The sequence below is a fragment of the Suricata suricatta genome, chromosome 3 (assembly GCF_006229205.1).
Source record: "Suricata suricatta isolate VVHF042 chromosome 3, meerkat_22Aug2017_6uvM2_HiC, whole genome shotgun sequence".
In the NCBI taxonomy this organism is placed as follows: Eukaryota; Metazoa; Chordata; class Mammalia; order Carnivora; family Herpestidae; genus Suricata; species Suricata suricatta.
Window position 1 is genome coordinate 52,029,592 of NC_043702.1, and position 22,884 is coordinate 52,052,475.

The 22,884-nt window shown below is 35.8% G+C and overlaps 1 protein-coding gene across 2 annotated transcripts in view; it reads left to right on the forward strand.

The window, feature by feature from the left end:
• SESTD1 (SEC14 and spectrin domain containing 1) overlaps nt 1–22,884 on the forward strand; it is a 128,949-nt gene that overhangs the window by 63,023 nt on the left and 43,042 nt on the right. For both annotated transcript variants that reach the window (XM_029934313.1, XM_029934314.1), the window contains exons 5-6: nt 6,362–6,452; nt 11,069–11,182. In XM_029934313.1, coding sequence (XP_029790173.1) covers nt 6,362–6,452; nt 11,069–11,182 — 205 coding nt within the window. The remainder of the gene's footprint in view (nt 1–6,361; nt 6,453–11,068; nt 11,183–22,884) is intronic.

Sequence of the window (22,884 nt, forward strand, 5' to 3'; positions counted from 1 at the left end):
GAAATATTGCAAGAATTGTGATGTCTGGGTTTTTCAGTCAGTTAAGTGTCCAAATCTTGATCTTGGCTCAGGATCTCATGGTTCATGAGATTGAGCCCCACATTGGGCTCAGCATTGACAATGTGGAGCCTGCTTTGGATTCTCTATCTCCCCCTCTCTCTCTGCCCCTCCCCTGCTTGCACTCTTTCTCTCAAAAATAAGTAAATATTAAAAAAATACTGTGAGAATTACTAAAATAGGAGACAGGCATTAAGTGAGCAAATGCTGTTAGAAACATTTTGCCTATAGTTGCTGGACCAGAGTTGCCACACAAACCTTCAATTTGTAAGAAATGCAGTAAAGTGCAGTAAAGCAAAGTACAATAAAATGAGGTATACCTGTATTTAAAATCAGTGTTTTCTAGCTTAAAGTTTAGGAACTTGTTGATCATCCAAATATAGAATTGTAGTACATCATCTGGATTGAAAAGTACCTTAATCATCGTCCCCACTCTTAAATCCTCTTTATAGAAATGCTGCCAAGTACTTGCCCACATTAATCTTGATCAGATTACTATTGATTCTGTAGTGATTCAAAATCTATAGAAGTTACCTTTCCATTTTCTTTAGTTTTAATTTTTTTTCATTCAAACATGCATCTTAAGTCAGTTCTTCAAAATTATAGAAAAATTCATTTATGTTACAGAAGAAACATCAGAATGCAAAAGTTTAATGACTTGCCAAAAAATTACCCAGTTGTTAAAATCATAAGTTTCGGGGCGCCTGTGTGGCTCAGTCGGTTAAGCGTCTGGCTTCGGCTCAGGTCATGATCTCACGGTTCGTGGGTTCTAGCCCCTTGTCGGGCTCTGTGCTAACAGCTAGGTCAGAGCCTGGAGCCTGCTTCAGATTCTGTATCTCCCTCTCTCTCTGACCCTCCCCTGCTCGCGCTGTCTCTGTCTCTCAAAAATAAATAATAAAAACTATTAAAAAATTTTAAAAAATCATAAGTTTCTAGTCACTCAGTAAATATCCGAGACCCTACAATGAGCTCCTCATTGTTCTAGGTGCTGAGGAAATGGGTGAACGGAGAAAACTCAGTCCCTCCCCTTATGGGCCTTATACCTAATGATCAAATGAGTATTACCAGTAAACACACAATGTGTTATATGTTTATGAATGCTATGAAGACAAAGCATGGAAAGAGTTAAGAATGGGGTGTGTGGCATTATTTTACTAAATGATAAGATAAAGTTTTACCAGAGCTGATGGAAGTGAGGGGCAAGCAGCAAAGATATCTGATGGAAGAGCATTTAGGAAAGAGTAGTTAGTGCAGAAGCCCTGAGGCGAAAGCAGGCTTGTGGGATCAGCAAGGAAGTAGTGTGGTGGGAGCAGTTTGAAAGAGAGACAGAGTTCTAGAACAGTGGTCAGAGAGGGGCTAGCAACAGATGACAGAGGGCTTTGTAGACCATGGTAAAGGCCTCCGTTCTGGAGAAGGAAAGCCATTGCTGCTTTCTGACTGGGGAGTGATATGATGTACATCCTCTAATATTTTTAAAGGCTGTCTGTATTTAAAGCACTGTGCTAAAGCTGCCAGATATCAGTCAGATACATCCTTCTTTCTGGAAGCATGTTATCTAATGAGGAAAAAGTATAAACAAGAAGTTATAATAAAAACATAAGTGAAATTAGTTGCTATTATTTAAGTATAAACAAATCTCTATAAGTGGAAGAGGAGGAACCCTTAGTTTTAATTAAAGAAATTGGTGAAGAGCTATAGTATAATGAACCCCAGAAATCCACTGACAGTCTGTTTCTAGTCAAAGTGAGTGAGCTTCTTAAGGAGACCCTCTTCTTTTAATAGTTGTTTTAACTTAGCTACCTCACCCTTGAAAGGCTCAAATGGAGGAGGAACAAGGAGACAGTCTTAATAGATTGCTTCTGTTATTGATCTTTAGATGTAATTATAAACATATTAAAAGAAGTTTAGAAATTTATTAATATTAGCACTGCAGCTCCTCTAACATACCCTTTATAAAGAACATGCTTATAAATTTAGTAGGTTAAGAAACTGTTGGTCCACATGTAGGAATGTAAAAACAAAACAAAACCCCAGTCTGTTCCCGTAGTTGAAGCATCACTGGTCTTGCAGTTTTCAAAAAGTATCTTTCAATTGTATTTTCATGATCTTAGTAGAATGTGAGAAAATTATCACTAAGGGTGTTTTTTCAGAACCCCCCGAAAGATAAATTTAGAGTACTTTTATGCCCTTACTTTTACTGCAAATGGTATTTTCAAACTTCCTTACATTCTTTGTCTTAATACACAGATTAATTTAGAGTTTGCTTTGAAATATAAATGTTGTTATTCACATAAAACTTCTCTAACAAAATGGTTGCATAACCTGTATCAATGAGATGCAGATGCCAATTGAAAAAAAAAAAGTGCCAAATTATGGGGATGGCACACTTGTCTCTAGCACTAATGAGGGAAGGCCTTCCACTGAATAACCTGTGTGCCTTAACCCCTGCTCCTGCACATGTCTACAGTGCATGGGCAGAGACCCTCAGTAGGTTTTACTTCGCTGAAGACCACTCGCCAGCCAGCTTCCTGACCCAGGTTGATCTCTCATGGTCTTGTATCCTACCTAAGTTAAAGTGATCTTGCTGGTGGGAACTCCAGGAATTTTTTCCTTACCTGTTAATTGAAGAATTAGCGTTACATATCAGATTTGCTTCCCTAAGCAAGTCTTTATATGCTTTTGCTAATCCAAAGTGATCATTGTATTGCCTCACATTTTTTCTCCCAAAGAATACTTAATGAATTTTTTATTTTAAAATGCAGAATCCAAAAATGGAGTAACCATTTTTTAAATTGAGATATAATTCACATACCTTAAACATCACCTTTTGAAAATACACAAGTTAGTGGTTTTCGGTATATTGACAAGGTTGTGTGACTATCGTGCATTCCTATTCTTTGGCCCAAAAAGAATTGCTGTACCTATTAGCATTCACTCCTCAATCTCCCCTCCTCCTAGCCCTTGGCAGCTCTTAACCTACCTTTCTGTTTTTGTGGATTTGTTTATTCTGGAAGTTTCATGTAATTGGAATCATACAATATGTGGGCTTTTGTGTCTGGCTTCTTTCACTTAGCATAATGTTTTTAAGGTTAATCTATGCTGTAGTATGTACCATTCCTTCATTCCTTTTTACATTGAACAATATCCCATTGTATAGATCACCACATTCTGTTTTCCTGTTTGTCACTGATGGACATTTGAGTTGTTTCTACTTTTGGCTTAGGAATTATGCTGCTGTGAACATTTGTGTACAAGTTTTTTATATGGACATTTTTTCAGTTTGACTCATCTTCTGAGTAGTTCTCTGTTTTCTTTGGAAATTCAGTTTCTGTCTCTTCCTACAGAGGCCCCTGTTCTTATAAACCTTTAGCAATAGCATCCTCATTCTGGTAACCTTTTGGTTTCTCAGTCGAATTAGACCTTCTCTAGGAACCTTCTTGAGGCTAATGTGAATAGTTGGAGGAAGTAAGGCAGGATTAGTAAAATCCCCTGGATTGTTGGATTTAAATTTTAGGAAAGGGTTCCTATAATGTATGTAAGAACGTGTGTGGAGAGATTTCACTACCAAATTCTTGCTCTGCTAAGTAAAACTGCAGTTTCTTCTATTAAATTGGAGGGAGAGCATTGGAGATCCTTGTACTGAAATGGTTTTATAAGTAAATAACGATAATAAAGTAGTAATGTAGTTTGGTCTGTAGGATAGAGCTTTTTTAAAATTAATAGTTTATTACCAAGTTGGTTTTGAGAGCATTGGTGGTTCAGTGGTAGAATTGTCGCCTCCCAAGTTGGTTTTGATATAACACTCAGTGCTCTTCCCCACAAGTGCCCCTCTTCATGACCATCATCCCCGCTCTTCCTTCCCCCTTCCCTCTTCAGCCCTCAGTTTGTTCTCAGCATTCAAAAGTCTCTCATGATTTGCCTCACTCCCTCTCCCCAACTCTTTTCCTCTCCTTTTCCATTCCCATGGTCTCCTATTATTAGGTTTCTCCTGTTAGACCTATGAGTGACAACATATGGTATCTGTCCTTCTCTGCCTGACTTATTTCACTTAGCATGACTCCCTCGAGGTCCATCCATTTTGTTACAAATGGCCAGATTTCATTTTTTTTCTCATTGCCATGCAGTATTCCATTGTATATATATACCACATCTTCTTGATTCATTCATCAGGTGATGGACATTTAGGCTCTTTCCATGATTTGGCTATTGGTGAAAGTGCTGCTATGAACATTGGGATACATGTGCCCCTATGCATCTGTATCCCTTGGGTAGATCCCCAGCAGTGCTATTGCTGGGTCATAGGGGAGTTCTATTGATAGGTTTTTGAGGAACCTCCACACTGTTTCCAGAGTGGCTGCACCAGTTTACATTCCCACCAACAGTGTAGGAAGGTGCCCATCTCTCCACACCCTCGCCAGCATCTATAGTCTCTTGATTTGTTCATTTTAGCCACTGTGACCAATATGAGATAGTATCTCAGTGTGGTTTTGATTAGTATTTCCCTGATGCTGAGTGATACTGAACATTGTTTCATGTACCTGTAGGCCATCTGGATGTCCTCTTTGGAGAAGTGTCTGTTCCTGTCTTCTGCCCATTTCTTCACTGGATTAGTGTTTTTTTTGGGTGTGGAGTTTGGTGGTTCCTTGTAGATTTTGGATACTAGCCCTTTATCTGATATGCCATTTGCCACTGTCTTTTCCCATTCTTTCAGTTGCCTATTAGTTTTTTTTATTGATTCCTTTGCAGTGCAGGAGCTTTTTACCTTGATGAGGTCCCAATAGTTCATTTTTGCTCTTGATTCTTTTGCCTTTGGGGGTGTGTCGAGTAGGAAATTGCTGTGATTGAGGTGAAGGGGGCTATTACCTGCTTTCTCCTCGAGGGTTTGGATGGTTTCCTGTCTCACATTCAGGTCCTTCAGCCATTGTGAGTGTATTTTTGTGTGTGGTATAAGAAAGTGGTCTAGTTTCATTCTTCTGCATGTTGCTGTCCAGTTCTCCCAGCACCGGGAGGCTGTCTTTTTTCCATCGGATACTCTTTCCTGCTTTGTCAAAGATTAATTGGCCATATACTTGTGGGTCCAGTTCTGAGTTCTCTATTCTATTCCATTGGTCTATGTGTCTGTTTTTGTGCCAGTACCATACTGTCTTGATGATGACAGCTTTGTAGTAGAGGCTAAAGTCTGGGATTGTGATATCTTCTGTTTTGGTTTTCTTCTTCAATATTACTTTGGCTATTTGGGGTTTTTTTTTGGTTCCATATGAATTTTAAGATAATTTGTTCTAGCTTTGAGAAGAATGCTGGTGCAATTTTGATTGGGATTGTACTGAATGTGTAGATTGCTTTGGGTACTAATGACATTATAACAATGTTTATTCTTCTGATCCATGAGCATGAAATGTTTTTCCATTTCTTTGTGTCTTCTTCAATTTCTTTCATAAGCTTTCTATAGTTTTCATCATACAGGTCTTTCACATCTTTGGTTAGGTTTATTCCTAGGTATTTTATGGTTTATTTTATGATTTTGTATGTTGATTTTTGTACCCTGTGATGTTGCTGAATTTATGGATCAGTTCTAGAAGGCTTTTGATATAGTTGTTGCATTTTACTAGGGCATGCTTCTGGGAAGTGCTTAGTTAATACTTGAATAATTGAATATAATATATAGCAGTAACACATTCCAACACTCTAGATACTTATTTTGCTGGTCAAGTAACTGAGAGTGCAGAGGTCGGGTGTGTATGTTTATATATGGAATATTCAGACTTTGAATTACTATGTAGATCAAATTCTACCTCATCTCACTAAATTTCCCCAAAAGAACACCAGGGAATCCATTTCCATTGGTTAATCATAGTTTATTCTGTTTTCTACCTATTTTAACCTTATACTTCTGGCAGAAAGGAGAGGTAAGAAGTATGTAAGCACTTGGCAGTCACTAGTTACCTACTAGTGATCCCATTTTACAGATGATCCCATTTTACAGATGAAGAAATTGAAAGGCTCTTGATATTATTTGAATATTGCTTTGGTTTCTTCTCTTTTTAGGCCATTGACTTTCTGTACTTTCAGAGTAATTTTCTTGCCAGATTAATTTGTAAATTGTCAATATTTCCTAAAATGAGAAAAGTAACTTGCTTGAGAAAACTGAAAGGATACTCTTAAACATTTTTTAAATAACTGTGTAAACCAGACCAAGTGAGATTATTGGTACTCCATATATGCTTAAGCTATAAACTTTAGGATTATAAAGAATAAAATATGAAGCCTGTTTTAATACTTTGTAATTTTTTTGTTGTTGTTTCAGTGAAAAGTGTAAGGCTAGAGGATTTACCGTGATTGTGGATGGCAGAAAATCACAGTGGAATGTGGTGAAAACAGTAGTCTTAATGCTACAGGTAATCTTATTTTTGACTACCAGGAAATGGTTTTATTTTATAGCAACAGATAAAGTGATGATGGAAATCCATTTCATTCACCGGACTGTGCCCAGACTTCTCAGCAGTGACTGAGTTCTGAAATGTACACTATTGGGTTTTTTAAATTGAAATCTTAGAGGTTTGAGTAGTAAAATATATTTTAGACATAAAGGTTTGTAAATGGTCAAAAATAGTATGTCATGTTTAAGAAATTTAATAAGTAGGCCAATGAGTCTAAAAGTGTGTGATGTAGTCAGACTCAGCTGGGAGCTTCTGCAGGCTGTAGTAAGTATCTGCATCATCCCCTGTCCACTCCATTCTGGTCCTGTAGGGAGAGGGTGGGATTTGGGTAAGTCTAGTCTGAAAAAGCTTCTCATGTGGTTCTGAGCAGTCTTTTCTATTTCATTCCCTTTCGTCCACAAACCACCAGGACTCATGGTAGTCTTATTATTTATTTCTAATTCAGAAGAAATATACTTGACAGCTGTGTCCTTGAGGCTTTTAGCAGCCTGCAAACCAGCATTTAATAAACAGCTGCAGTTACAAAGTCCGTGGTCTGAGCCTAGTCTTTGTGTTTTTCTGTGTTCCTCACTCAACGTTTTCATGATCCTTTGAATGTACTAGACACCAAAACATTTTGTGGCTTTATTATAAGGGTATTGAGGATGTCATGATCTGAAATGGAAAAATAAGACATTCAAGTGATTGAAAGGCAGATTGCTCACAGCTATCTGGGTTTCCATAGAAGGACTTCAAGAGAATGTAGAAGTTTAAGTGAGTTAAATAAAGGAGATTATCTAATTAGATGAAAGAAAGTGAAAAGGGCATTCCTGGCAGAGACACTGACTTAGTGATAGCTCAAAAATGAAGCAAATATAGTGAAGACAGTTGATGGCAGGTCAGTTTGGGGAAAATAGAAGTTGGCAGTTATATGGGATAGTGAACATTCAGTTAGGTAAATATTAGTGGTACTGAAAGAAAGATCAAGAATTATAAATGATTTGGGAAATAATTAGCTGCTTTTGGGTTCTTTAGAAAAGAAGGTAATGTAAAATTTTAAATAATAACTAAGGAGAATGATCTTTTAAAAAATATGTATATATTTATTTTGAGAGAGAGAGAGAAAGCATGCAGGGAGAGGCAGGGAGGGGCAGAAAAAGAGGGAAAGAGAATCCCCAGTGGGCTCGACACTATCAGTGCAGAACCTGCCACAGGGTTTGATCCCATGGACCGTGAGATCATTACCTGAGCAGAAATGAAGAATCAGATGCTCAGCCGATTGAGCCACCAGGCGCCTCATGGAGAATGATTCTTAATATTTTATTTTTTATTTGAGACTCCTAGAAAAAGGGATTTGAAGGATGAGGACTAGTAATTTTAGTGCCTAATATGGTTTGGGTACTGTACTAAGCTTTGTATATAAATTATGTCATTTAATTTTATCCTTAAAACCTTGGGAGGCAGGTCTGTATCCCAGAAGATAAACTGACGCTCAGAGATTTTAAATAACTTATCCAGGTTCTTATAGTGAACATAGGAAAGAGCCGCGGTTGGAACTTAACATCATCTAAACCCTAAGTCTTGGTTTTATCCTTTACAAAGTGTATATTTACTAGTGGGATGTATTGGAGGTGGTTCCCAAATAAGGTACCCATTACCTCATTCTTAAATGTGTGGCCTAAACCATCATTAGAATACTCCTTTGAGTTGGAAAGGATATAGCCTCCAGATGATCAGTTTTTAAGGGAATACAAATTGATATCCCATAACTTTTTCTGTCACCTGTATTCTGACCACTTTTATATCCCAACCATGAAGATGAACTCTTCTCACTAAAAGTTGTTAAAATAACTATTAGGTGAGAAATCCATTAATTATGACCTTGTGTTCTTCCTTTCATTCTGTTATTCAACTGTGTCACAGATGACCTATTTGAGACTTGCTGTTTGAGCTGGACTTTGATCATTGGCAGTTTCGAAGAACGATCAATGGATGATTTAATCTCCTCTTGCGATTTATTTTTTGATAGATATTTTAACAGCCTTCGGATTTATTAGTAGTTAACATTTTCAGAAGTTGCAATGGCCTTTTGTTTATTCCTAGTCAAAATCATTTATTGCTTTTATTTGAAAAGGTACTAGTACCAGTTGTTTGGGATCCCAGAGCTTAGTGTTGGCTTGGAATTAATATTCTCTAAAATGAGTTTGGTTTCTCTTGTTTCTCACAACTTTAATATTCAGTGATTTTGAAATAATAGTCTTCCAAAAGTCAATATATAAATAAACCTTAGTCTACCCTAAATTTCCCAGCCTCTGTAATAACTTTTGATACTGTTGAGTTTACTTAACTAATTTATAACCCAGTCTTTGCAGGGGGCACTAGATGTGTGGCGTGCGCAATAGTATGTTTAAATAGAAAGATTTATTTAATAGAAATTTAATTTAATAGATTAAATAAAATGTTTATAATTAATAATTATAATGATAGGTTAATACTCTGATTTCTATAAATAGAAATCTTTCTATTAAGATTTCTCCTTAATAATTATAACCATAATTCATTATTATTGTTATTCACTTGTGTCATTTATGGTCTTGAATGGTATTTGAAACCTAGAGTTCATAAATAAAGTTTTGTTGGAGCTCAGCAATGCCCATTCACTTATATTATTTATGGCTGCTTTCATACTACAATGACAGGATTGAAGTAGTTGCAGTAGAGATTGTATAGCCTGCAAAGTCTAAAGTGTTTATTGTCTGCACCTTGAGAAAAGATTTACGGACTCCTGGTCTAGGACATTTGAAATGGTGTGATAGAACTTTAGAGTCAGATCTGATTTCTTTTTAAGCACCATCACTTAACAACTATGTCATATTGGACAAGTTCCTTTAGTTCTTTGAAAACTCCATTTATTCTTCTGTAAAATTCAAGTAGATCTCATTCTCTCCATTTTACTTAATGTGAATGCATTTATTTAAGATATTTATGGCGTGTCTTCTATATACCAGGCACTGTCATAGGCTGGAGATACAGGACTGACCTGATAGATAAGGTAACTGCCACTGGGAAGGTAATACTCTGTCTCCTTGAGGAGTTAGACAGTAAGTAATTAGGCAAGTTACTAAATTATGTAACATCAGATGGTGATAAGTGCCATGAAGAAAAATACAGTGGCAAAAGGAAACAAGTCATATGGTGCTACTTTAGATAGGGTGGTCAGGGAAGGTCTCTCTGAAAAGGGACTGTTTGAGTAGAATCTTAAATAAATGGAGGGCGCATTCTTCTGTGTATAGGGCAAAAAACAGTCCTGACTGAGGAAACATCAAGGGCATAAGCTTGAGGCGGAAACAGACTTGTCAGGAACAGCAGGAAGCTTAGTGTGGCTGTTAAAGGAGTGATCTGTGGGGGAAGGGATGTGAGGTGAGGTCTTAGACTCAGCCCTGAGCTTGGAGGGCTTTCTAGGTCTTGGCAGGAGTTTGAATTTTACTCTGAGCATGAGAAAATATGAACAAGGGAGGACTATTCAGAGGATATTTCAAAAGGCTGACTAGTTTGGGAATGATAGAAATGGGTAGGTTTAAGATCTGTTTTATTGATTGATTGAGAGAGCCTGTGTGTGAGCAGGAGGGAGCAGAGAGAGAGAGAGAGAGAGAGAGAGACAGAATCTCAAGCAGGCTCCAGGCTCTGAGCTGTTAGCATAGAGCCCGACACGGGGCTCAAACTCACGAACCAAGAGATCGTGACCTGAGTTGAAGTGATGTTCAACTGAATGAGCCACCCAGGTGCCCTCAGATCTATTTTAAAGATAGACTATATGGGTTTTGTGATAAAATGTCCATGGAATATTTATTGCCTCAGTAAACAGTAAATTTCCATTCTTTCTTAGGTAATATGAATAACCATATCTCATAAATACGAAATCATATTTGTCAAAGATTAGCTTGTCCACTTCTTCAAGTGACTACTTTGGGGTATTTTGTGAGAAAATTTATTTTACATTATTTGAAGAAATTTGCCAAGATGATTGTGTTCCAAATTTTTTTTTGTATAATAGAAAAACAAAAGTTGATAGTTGTTTAATTAAAATTGCCTTGCAGTTTAATCTGAACATATCCTATTACAAAGATTCAGTAAAACACAAAAGTAATTCACATGTACTTATTCATTTATTTATTTATTTCTTAAGTTAATCTGAGAAAGAGATTGTGGGGGAGGGGCAGAGAACGGCAGGGGGAGAGAATCCCAAGCAGGCTTTGCACTGTCAGAGCAGAGCCTGATGCCGAGTTTGAACTGATGAACCGTGAGCTCATGACCTGAGCCAAAGTTGGACACTTAACAGACTGAGCCATCTAGGCCCCTCCCATATGTACTGTTTTTATTACATTGTTTATTTGAAATCTTTTTTGAATCAGCTTGTCTTTCCAAGTATGTTTTTATTGCCATGTGTTTTGAAGTTTGGAGTATTTCTTTATTATTTTAATTCTTTTCCAAAGGTCTCTTACTCAGCCTAACCATGAAAATCTAGTAATTTACAGTGTTAGTAAATTATCATTTTTCATGTCTAATTTATAATTATTACTTTTTGTGTTTTATAGAATGTTGTTCCTGCTGAGGTGTCCCTTGTTTGTGTAGTGAAACCTGATGAATTCTGGGATAAGAAAGTAACACATTTTTGTTTTTGGAAAGAAAAGGATAGACTTGGCTTTGAGGTAAATATACTTTATTAAAAAAGCAGAAGTGTGTTATATCTTTAAAAATAGCATTTTGCTGGTATTATTTTGTTTGCTTGTCATTGGATACTAAGCTGTGCCCAAGCAGTTCTTTAATAGTTCCTAAGCAATGATTAGTATATAATTGACATTCACATATTTGTTGAATAGATTATGATTCTTTGTCAAAGACGACAAATTCTTTGTTTTCATTTGTATAATTTTGTACTTTTAGCGTTTTTTTTCTAGTTTTAAAATATTTTTTTAAATTATTATATTTTAAGTTTACATCCAAGTTAGTTAGCATATAGTGCAATAATGAATTCAGGGATACATTCCAGTGATTCATCCCCTACATATATCACCAAGTGCTCATCCCAAGAAGTATCCTCCTTAAAGCCCCTTGCCCATTACCCACCCCCCACCCATAATCCCTCCAGTAACCCTCAGTTTGTTCTCTATATTTAAGAGTCTTTTGAATACAGGGAGAGAGAGGCCCCATCCCTGTTTTTAAATTATTTATATAATTTATATTTATATTATTTTTGCTTCCCTTCTCTTATGTTCATCTGTTTTGTATCTTAAATTCTACATATGATATGTCTTTCTCTGACTAATTTCGCTTAGCATAATATACTCTAGTTCCATCCATGTTGTTGCAAATATAGCAAGATGTCATTCTTTTTGATTGTCAAGCAATACTCCATTTTATATATATATACACTGCGTCTCCTTTTTTATTTTTTTATTTTTTAAATAATGTTTTTTATTTATTTTTGAGAGACAGAGAGAGACAGCGCGAGCAGGGGAGGGTCAGAGAGAGAGGGAGATACAGAATTTGAAGCAGGCTCCAGGCTCTGAGCTAGCTGTCAGCACAAAGGCCAATGCGGGGCTGGAACCCATGAACTGTGTGTGAGATCATGACCTGAGCCAAAGCCAGACGCTTAACCAACTGAGCCGCCCAGGCGCCCCTTAAGGGCTTTCTTTAATGTGTCTTGCAATGCAGATCTATTGGCATTGAATTTTTTCAGCTTTTGTTTTCCTGAAAAAAAAAAAACAACAAACAAAACCATTACTTCTAATATGGTTCTGAAAGATATTTTCAGTAGAATTTTGTTTCCTGTTTTTTTTAGGACATTAAGTTTATTGCACCAGTGACTTCTTATTTCCATAGCTTCTGTGGAGAGGTCTGCTATTTGTATCTTTGGTCCCCTGTGTGTCATGTATCTTTTTTCCCTGTTGGCCACCTTCTAAGATTTTTCACTTAGTTCTTGGTTTTTCTACAATTTTATTATGTAATGCCTTAATGTATTTTATTTAGCATTTATTCTTTTTGGTGTTCTCTGAACTTCTTGGATCTCTGGTTTGATGTCTGCCATCAATTTTGAAAAAATTCTTAGATCTGTTCTTTTCAAATATTTTATCTGCCCCTGTCTTTACCTGCTTCTTCTAGAATTCCAAATGCATGTATATTAGACCATTTGAAAATTTCTGGGTTGATATTCTATTTTATTTTATTTTTCCATGTATTTTTTCCTCAGGTATTTTCTGTTGATCCATTTTCTTTAAAAAAATTTTTTTAATGTTTTTATTTTATTTTTGAGAGAGAGACAGAGACAGAGAACAAGTGGGGGAGGGGCAGAGAGCGAGGAAGACACAGAATCTGAAGCAGGCTCCAGGCTCTGAGCTGTTAGCACAGAGCCCAATGTGGGGTTTGAACTCAACATGACATCGTAACCTGAGCTGAAGTCAGACACTTCACTGACAGAGCCACCCAGATGCCCTGCTGTTGATCCATTTTCAAGTTTACTGTTGGTTTCCTTGGCTTTGTTGAGTTTGTTGATAAGCTATTCAATGTAAACTCACTTTATCTGTGTTACCATGTTTTTTGTTTGTACTGTTTCTCTTTGAGTCTTCGTTATAGTTTGTTTTTGCTGAAATTCCCCATCTATTCTTTTCCTGTTGTCTTGTAGTTTTTCCGTGAGAACCTTTAGCATGTATTATAGTTATCTTAAATTCCTTACCTGATTGATGCAGTGTCTAGGTCTGTCTTACTCTAGTTATGTCATTTGCTTTGTTTCCTGATTCACTTTTGCATGCCTTGTTATTTTTTGTGACATGTTGGACATGTTATTTAGGATAGTGAAGACTGAAGTAAGTAGTATGTGTGCCTACACATGGGACCATCTTGATTTTTGCTAGGTTTTTAGTGGGATAGGAGAGTTAGCTTAGCCAGGAGTTGAGTTGGCTTTGGCTTTTGTTTTTATTTTCTTCAGTGCACCATGGGCTTCAGATTCTTCTAGAGCTACCTTGTGTTGAAGATGGTGCTACCTTGCCAGAGACTGTTTTTTTCAATGTTTATTTCATTGTTTATTTCACCCTCATGATTCCCCAGAGGTCTGTGTAGAAGAGCCTGCAAGTGAGATTGAGTTCTTCCTGTGTCTGTGCTTTCCAGGGGGTTTGTACTTTGACATTGGTTCACATTTAGCCTTCAGCAATTCATTTAAATTGTTAGCTGAATTCTTACCTGGTTTGGTTCTGGTATGCCCAGATTTTAATATCGCCCCCCAAAACCAGAGATTACCTGGGAGACCGAATCACGCATGCAAAAGCAAAGGGCAGTTTTATTATGGGCTTAGGCTGGCCGAATCTAAGCTCGGGCTCACAGACTTTACCAACACAGCGGATCCATGCTGAGAGTTCTGAACATGGTGGGGCAGGGCCTTTTATGAGTTTGGGAAGGGGGAGTTACAGGAAATTGTGACACAGGTACAGGGGTCCAATCATTATTATACAATATTATTGACAGCAGGTCTAACCATTCACATTGCCTAGAGTATTTGTTACTTTTGGCGGGACCCAGTCACAACATTTAGAGTATTGATCAATCACAGAGTGGGCCCAGGACCCTCAAGTAGGGCATAACTAGTTTTAGCCTCCATCTTTAGGCCCGCCCTTAGAAATGTTAAAGGTGTTAGCTGGCCTTTCCTAATTGGGTGTTACAAGGGTGGTCCCTTTTGCCTTGGGCAATGTGTGCCCTTCTGTTGTTTCATGGAGTCAGTTTCAGACCTGCATCCTTACAGTTCTTAACTCATTTCTGGTACTTTCCTCAGGTAAGCAAGTATTCTAGTCCCATCTTTTCTTGAAAGCTCTAACCTGTCCCTGTTTTTCAGGTTAATTGGTTTTCCTGGTAACTGTCATGCATTCAAGAAAAGTTGTCATTTTGCAGATTAACTTGCATTATTTTGGTTGTTGTGGTGGTGGTAGTCTAAGGGTTGAAGCATTGTTCTTCTCAGCTTTCTACATCCTAAGCCAGAAGTTAGTTGAATCTCCCCACCTCTCCCCTTGAGTTTTATCTTGCACACTTTTGTCATTGGTTGACTTGACTGTGATGTAGACTTAGTGGAAAGATATAGGGGAAGGCAGTCTGCGCTGCTGGGTTCCATTAGAAAAGGTGTTACCCTGATAGTTGAACGGGAAGCTGCATCCCAGGGAGGAGAAATAAAAGTATAGTGAGGGAAGAGAGTATAGGTTGGAAGCCGGAGGCCTGAATGTCGCCGTGGTGAGTGAGTACTTCTGACAGGCAGGGAGGTCTGCTATTCATGCCAGAGTTGTGCAGAAAATGTTGCTCTGAGAGAAAGCAAAGTGAGCAGCAAGGGCCAGTGGTTTAGAAACTAAAGCTATGAACACAGAATAGGAGAGAAGATCCCTTTTATGAAGAGCCTGTCATATCCTGCTTCAGCATAGGCATCTGCTCAGAAGTGCTGTGGCTAGTTGAGTCTCATGCTATATGAATTCATAGTGACTAAACACCTTGCATCTTGGAAAGAAAGAAAGTAGAAGACAGAGTTCCTATCTGCTTAGATCTGGTGTCATAGATGGATGTTTCAAACCCAACTGTGAAAGTTTTTTTTATATCACTGTATTGTTTTCTTTCAAATATTGAAGAGATTCAGCTAGGATATTTTACCAAGTAAATGAGCACTAGGCACTTATTTAAAAGCCTAATATCTTAATGAGATGAGAGTAATTTCAAATGCTGGCTAAAGTACTGCCAAGCACATCCAACTTTAAGCAGCAGTTCAACACAGCCATTATATGATACTTAGAGCTATGTATAATTAAATTAAACACAGATTGTTGTTTAATCAAAAATTACTTTCCTTGATGCTTTTTGGATCATTTGGGCTGTTGTAATTAAGCTTGTGTTTTTGCATATACACTATTTTTAAAGTATAACTTTGTTATAAGTACTGGCATTCCTATAAGCAGTAGTATGTTTTACCTTATAGAATTATCCATAAGAAAGATTTACTTATTATCAGCTGTCAACAACATTCATCAAATGAACACCTAGTAGTTGTTTTAATGACGCTTTGTTTTTCCCACATGATTTCACATTTCCTTGCTCATCATCTTTCCTCAATTTTTTCTTCTAGCTGACTTTCTTCCTGTTCACTTCTCTGATGCTTTTCATCAGCTATTAAATATTTAGCTCTCATTGCTCACCTAAATATTTCCTTATGTGTTGTCTTTTCTCTGAAATAGGTACTTACCTGTTTTGTTTCCCTTTTAGCAATTCAGATATTCATGTACTTTTTGTCCTTCAGCATTCTACCTGGTGACTTTGATAGCTTTTGCTGGATAGATGATAGTCTATCAAATGACAAGATAAAATTGAAGTAGTACAGATATTAATCTTATCCTCAGATTGGGAGACTAATAATCAAAAGGATCTTTACCTTATTCTTTATTGTTATTCATGAGAGTAAAAGTTATTTACTGGTGATGTTAATCAGCCACGATTTTAAATTGTTTTCTTTTCTTATCTCTTCTTAATACTGCACCTGATTCTGTCTTTTTCTTTTTCTTTTTGTGATGCCATACTAATGCTAGGAGCCAGGACAAAAGACTTCCTTCATGTTCTGTTGGGAGCACCTCCAGCTCCATCTATTATGACTTCTTTCCAGTTTTTGCAGAAAGCAGTTTTCCTCTAGTGAAAAAAACAATATTCCCCAGCTAACAGATTCAAGCAGACATACACATTGAAATAGTGTATATATATATATATATATATATATATATATAAATATATACTTATATATATATTTAAATGTGTTATATATATAAACACATAAACACACATGAACCTGTAGTAAACCTGCAAAGACACATTTTTAATTCACATCTTCCACACACATTCTTAGCATTAAGTAAAATAAAAAATGAAATGTGAGTGCCTGCAGAGTGAGAGGTTCTGTGTTAGGTTCTTTGGGAATGTTATTAGGAAAGGATGAATGTTCTATTTACAGATGGTATAGGGAGAATAAAGGAGAAACAAGTTTTGAATCTTACTGTAGGTTAGATTCTATACTAAAGAAAAAACATTCACAGATGTTTTGATTAAAGACCATATGGCAAATTTCTTTCTCTTCAAACTTGTTGAGCAGTCGTATGTACTACTTAATAAAGTATTGTGGTGTAGTCATTTAATTTGTCTTATTTTTAACTTCTCACATATATAAAATAAAGGAAAAAGTAGTATTTACTATTAAACATTTTTATGGTTTTTATTTCCTTTGAATGGACTTGGCAAAAGTTTGAAAAACTTATGTAGGGTAGTGATCTTTTTTATCTAACTTTCTGTAGTTCCATTGTTTTATTCTGACTCTCTTTGTACTTGTTTTCTAGGTTTCACATTTCTTTGGAGGTAGATCTGAATTTTAGATTACTGCTTAAAATGATAGCTACTTTTACTGTAACTGATTAATCTTTTCTTCAAGAATTTAATGTTTCTATACATATTAGAATATTCACAGAGATGGATAGTTGAAAATAATTTAAAATTACTTAGCAATTAGACAAAATTCAGAATATGATCTAACTCTACCATAATCCTGAATAAATCAAGACTATGTTAAATTTGATTTTCATAAAAGTAAAAACATGATTCTCCTGCAAACATAGAATAAACAAAAACATGGGCAAGTCATTATCAGTAATTTGTGAGGTGTTCAGAGTTTTGGGGGGAATTTAGGATTTTTATAGACAGATAAGATTGCCAGGTTAGATACAAAATTGCTCAATGTCCTTTAGATCCATACATTCTAAATATGAGGTTATGAATTATTTCACTAGACCGAAACTGATCAGTTTCCCTGATCATAAACTATTTGCGTTTTTTCTGAACAATATCTACAAGTTAACCTCTGTCTCTGATTAGTTTCTAGGAAGTCAGTCAAAGATACAGGCCCAGCATTGCATGAAAGAAAGTAGTATCTTCTGCCCATTCCTAAGATTGAGATAGATATTCTGACACATGAATCTCATTTTAACCAAATTATTAGTAAGCATATAATAATGTTTCTAGTACTCAAAAATTATAGCATATGGTATAATTAAATCATATTTGAACTTTGATTTATGAACAATAAAAGAGTTTCTACCATTTGAAAAAGTTGTCTACCAGGCTAGGCTTGCAAATGTTTTCTCATTTATAGTTGCTTAAAAAGAAGTGTAAAAATGATAAAAATAAACCAGTCAATTTTTTTAAAGTATAAAAGTTAAAATTTCAAAGATTAGGTCATGAAAATATTTTCTGTCTCTGTTTTTGAAGGTATAATACCATTTTCATTGTAATTTATATATAGCCTTAAAATTGAATATGAAAATAGATAATTTTATAAATGGTTTATGATAACTTGCTCTGCATCTTATATAACTTTTAAAAATTAAAGATCATGGATGCCCTTTTGTTAGATGGGAAAAGTCAAAATTAATCTTTTTATTTTGATGTATGCAATATGTTATTTGATGGTTTAACGAAGTTTCTTTTAATTCAGTATTTTATAATACTAACAATATAGTAAATCTTTATTAAGACTTAAAACAAGCTCATGGTATACTACTTCTCTGTTATGCTCTGGGAAAAATGACAAAATACTCTAGAATGTTATGGAGAGTGTTTTTGAGATTTTCAAATTATTTGGGGGAAATATTGCCAGTGGGCCAGTCTAAAGAAATGCTCAATTTAGGAAAATGTGTTATTTTAAATATTTTTTTGAGAAATGAAATCTTGAGTTGTTATATCATCTTCTTTCTCCACAGGTAAGGAATTGTTTGATTTTTAAGGTTTGCTTAATATTCTAATGCAATGATACCTATTTGTCTTTTTGAACTTTTTAATAATTCTGCTCTAATTTACAGTGTTCTTATTCATTAAGTAGTCACTTAAGATTTCCACAGCTTTTTCTATAGTTTTGGGAAATATTTCCTTAGAATTTTTAGCAATTATGTCATTATTTGTGTGTTTTCATATTAAGAATTCTAGGGTAAAACAGGTTAGACATAATATACACGATCTAAATGTGATTACTTTGGACCCTTATTTTCTAAGTTTGCTTTTAATTTTGGGGATGATTACTTTTGGGTGTTTGTGTGTGTGTGTTTTCCCCTCTTTGCCAGGAAATAAAACATTTCCCATAAACTAGAATGACCCTGATTTTCATTGCTTCATATTTAAACCTTTTATGAGGGTTTGTTGTATTTGTGGTCTCTTTCAAAACTGTTAATAGAAAGGAATGTAGGAAATCTTACCAGTGTTTTGTAACTTGAGAAATTGTAATGAATAGCTTAGAGAATATCACCTAGTGTGAGATTCCAAATTTGTTTCACGACATTGACTCTGTCTTTTTTTTTTTGAAATGTAGATTATTTACTTTCTAGTCTGTTTCTGTGCTTTTCTAACTTCCAGAAATCTCCTTCTCTACATAGTTACCTTTCTTAGCACTCCAGTTTTACTTCAGGCCTAACTCTTTGCCCTTCTACCCCCAGAAAAATATGGTTTCTTAACATAGGCACTTTGCTTGTGCATTTGAATTTGCTCTTTTTGTGAAATCCTGTTTCTCTGTGATGCTTGTTGGTACTAGAGTGGAGTAGAGTTGTTTGTTCATTGAAACTTGGGCTACTATGATGTTTGTTTTAGGGACTCCTGAGTGGCTGAGTTGGTTAAGCATCTAACTTCAGCTCAGGTCATGATCTCATGATCTGTGAATTCAAGCTCCATGTTGGGCTCTGTGCTGATAGCTTGGAGCCTGGAGCCTGCTTCAGTTTCTTTGTCTCCCTCTTTCTCTGCCCCTCTGCTGCTTGTGCTCTGTCTCTCTTAAATATAAATAAACATTAAAAAAAATTTAAAAGATGTTTGTTTTAAGTTAGCTTTCATTATTATCTAAACAGGAAAATCGTGAAATTGAGATAGGCTAAACTCCTACAAGAGAGACTACATTAATTGCCATTTAAAATGGATAGGCATAATATAGTTTACTGCTGTTAAACTAACCAAAAATGTAATTTGGTGTTCTGTATCTTTTACTTTTTAAAAAATGTTTATTTGTTTTAGGGAAGGAGAGAAGGTGAAGGTGTACACACACACACACCAGTGGGAGAAGGGTAGAGAGGAGAGAATCCTCAGTGCAGAGCCTGACATGGGGCTTGATTTCAGAAACTTTGAGATCATGACCTTGGCCAGAATCAATAGTGGGACGCTTAACTGACTGAGCCACCCGGGTGCCCTTCTTTGACTTTTTAAATGGAGAAAAAGGCGTATAAACTCCCCTAGCTTTTCTACTACTACCATCTCTAGATTTCCCTTTGTCCTCCCTGCAACCTTCTCTGCCTGCTGCCTCGGAAGTTAGCTTTTCCTTCAGTCAGCTACTGTTAATTGTTCCCTTCTTTTCTTGATTCTGTGTTCAGTTTTTTAAAAATGTGGGTATATATGAAGCTTAATTCTGAAATAAACACTTGGATACCCACACCCCAACCTAAGAATTCAAATATCTATACTTTGAAGTAAAGGTAGCTTACTTGTATTTATCCACCCTTTGTTCACATTTTCATTCTGTGTGTGTGTGTGTGTGTGTGTGTGTGTGTGTTAAAAACTTATATGTTAAAGACAGAATCTTCAGAAGAAAACGAGTGTTTATCTTTTATTATTTTATATTTGTATCTATAGAATTGCCACTTAAGGATTTTATTTATTACTAAATATTGTATTTAGTTTCACTTATTTTTGAGCTTTTAAAAAATGGTATGGTTTTAATGTTCACTGACCTGCTTTTCCTCATTCATCGTTATATGTCTAAGATTCATGCATACTCTTGCAGTGGCTGCAGTTGATTAATTCTCTCCTGAATGTCATTCTGCTATGTTACTCTGCTGTGTTATTCTCCTGATGATGGACATTTGGGTTGTTTCATGCTTTTGCCATTATGAATGATATGCTACAAACACTTTTGTATATGTCCCCTGATAAAACATGTATAAGGTGTTCTCTGTTTGCAGATTAACCAGACCTAGGTTATAGAAATGTTCAAATTTTTAAGATAATGCCAAATTGCTTTCCAAAGAGGCATTCTAATTTAAATATCCACTTGCAGTGTATAAGAATTTTCACTGCTCCACAGCACAACCTTGCTTGGTAGTGGTTAATACTTAATATTTTCAAGTCCTTATGGTCTCTTCTTTTTTCGAATTGTCCTTGGGTATCAGTGTTACATTAGTCTCATAAAATGAGGTGGGAGTGTTCCCAGCATTTTTGTTCTCTGGAAGTATTTGTTTAAGATTGAAAGGATCTGTTCTTTGATTTTTAAAACTCACTCAAAAACTGGCAGGGCATTTTCTTTCTGTAAAGATTCTTTTAGAAGAGATTTATGTTTATTTTAGGTTTTTAGTATTTTTATTGTAAAAATTAACACATAAAAAAGTACACAAAATATTACAATAACTCCAGGAATTCCTATACCCAGTTCTAGCAATCGTCATTCTATGGTCCAACCTGCCCCTCCTTTCCTTAATCCATTTCTGTCAAGGAAGAATAGAGATATTAGTGAAGGAAACTGAAGATATTTGAATGTATTTGTAAATATTTTACTATGTGTCTCTAAAACATAAAGATCTTTTAAAAAAATATAACCTACAGCAAAACTAAAAGGCATTGGACAGAATGGGAGAAGATGTTGCAAATGACAGTTAGATAAAAGGTTAGTATCCAAAATCTATAAAGAATTTCTCAAACTCAACACCCAGAAAACAAATAATCCAGTGAAGAAATGGGCAAAAGACATGAAGAGATACTTTTCCAAAGAAGATATCCAGATGGCCAACTGACACATGAAAAAATGCTCAGTATCACTCATCATCAGAGAAATATAGATCAAAACCACAGTGAGATACCACCTCACACCTGTCAGAATGGCTAACACTAACAACTCTGGCAGCAACAGATGGTGAGGATGCAGAGAAAGAGGATCTCTTTTGCACTGCTGGTGGGAATGCCAACTGGTGCAGCCACTCTGGAAAACAGTATGGAGATTCCTCAAAAAATTAAAAATAGAACTACCCTATGACCCAGCAATTGCACTACTAGGTATATATCCATGGGATACAGGTATGCTGTTTCTAAGGGGCACCTGGGCCGCAGTGTTTATAGCAGAACTGTTGACAATTGCCAAGTATGGAAAGCCCAAATTTCCATCAGTGGATGAATGGACACACACACACACACACACACACACACACACACACACACACACACAATGGAGTATTACTCACCAGTCAAAAATGAAATCTTGCCATTTGCAATTATGTGAATGGAACTAGAGGGTATCATGCTAAGCGAAATTAGAGAAAGACAAATATCATTTGACTTTACTCATATGAGGACTTTAAGATACAAAAAAGATGAACATAAGGGAAGCAAAAAATAGTATAAAAACAGGGAGGGGAACAAAACGTAAGAGTCTCTTAAATATGGAAAACAAACAGAGGGTTACTGGAGAGGTTGTGAGAGGGGGGATGGGCTAAGTGGGTAAGGGGCATTAAGGAAACTACTCCTGAAATCGGTGTTGCACTATATGCTAACTACCTTGGATGTAAATAAAAAAATAAAAAAAATTAAAACCAAAATTATTGCCACAACCGATGTCAAGTAGCTTTTTCCTATGCTTTTTTGTAGGAATTTTACAGTGTGGGTTCTTACATTTAAGTCCTTAACTCTGTTTTGAGTTAATTTTTTAAGAGGTTTAAGGGTCCAATTTCATTCTTTTGCATGCAAATATCTAGTTTTCCAAATACTGTTTATTGAAGAAGCTATCTTTTCCCCACGGAGCACTCATGGCTCCCTTGTCTAATATTCACTGAGCATATACACATGGGTTTATTTCTGGGCTTTCAGTTCGGTTCTTTTGGTCTGTTTGTTTTTGTGCCAGTATCTTTCTGGTTTAACTGTTACAGCTTTGTAATATAGTTTGAAATTAGGAAAAAAGCTTATATAACCTAAAGATGAAATACATCATGAGTTTCAACTGACACTTCCAATTCAAATTGAAGAGCATAAAGGTAACTTTTTCCCTATCATATCTTCTCAAGAATTCCATTTTCTCATGGACCTCAGGAATGGGAGAATTTAGAATGTCTTATATTAATCATTGCTTTCTTCCTCATCAAGTGATCTTAAAATAGCAGTACTAAAATTATCACTAACGGTATGATTACTGAAAATGGAGTCTAGCGATTCACTTCATTGGTTAGAGATGTTTTGTCTTATGTCAGTTTTGAGAAATTATTTTTATAGGACTTTGTCCATTTCTTATAAACTTGCATTATCATTGACACAAGACTGCCCCATGTCTCTTTTATCTTTTAAA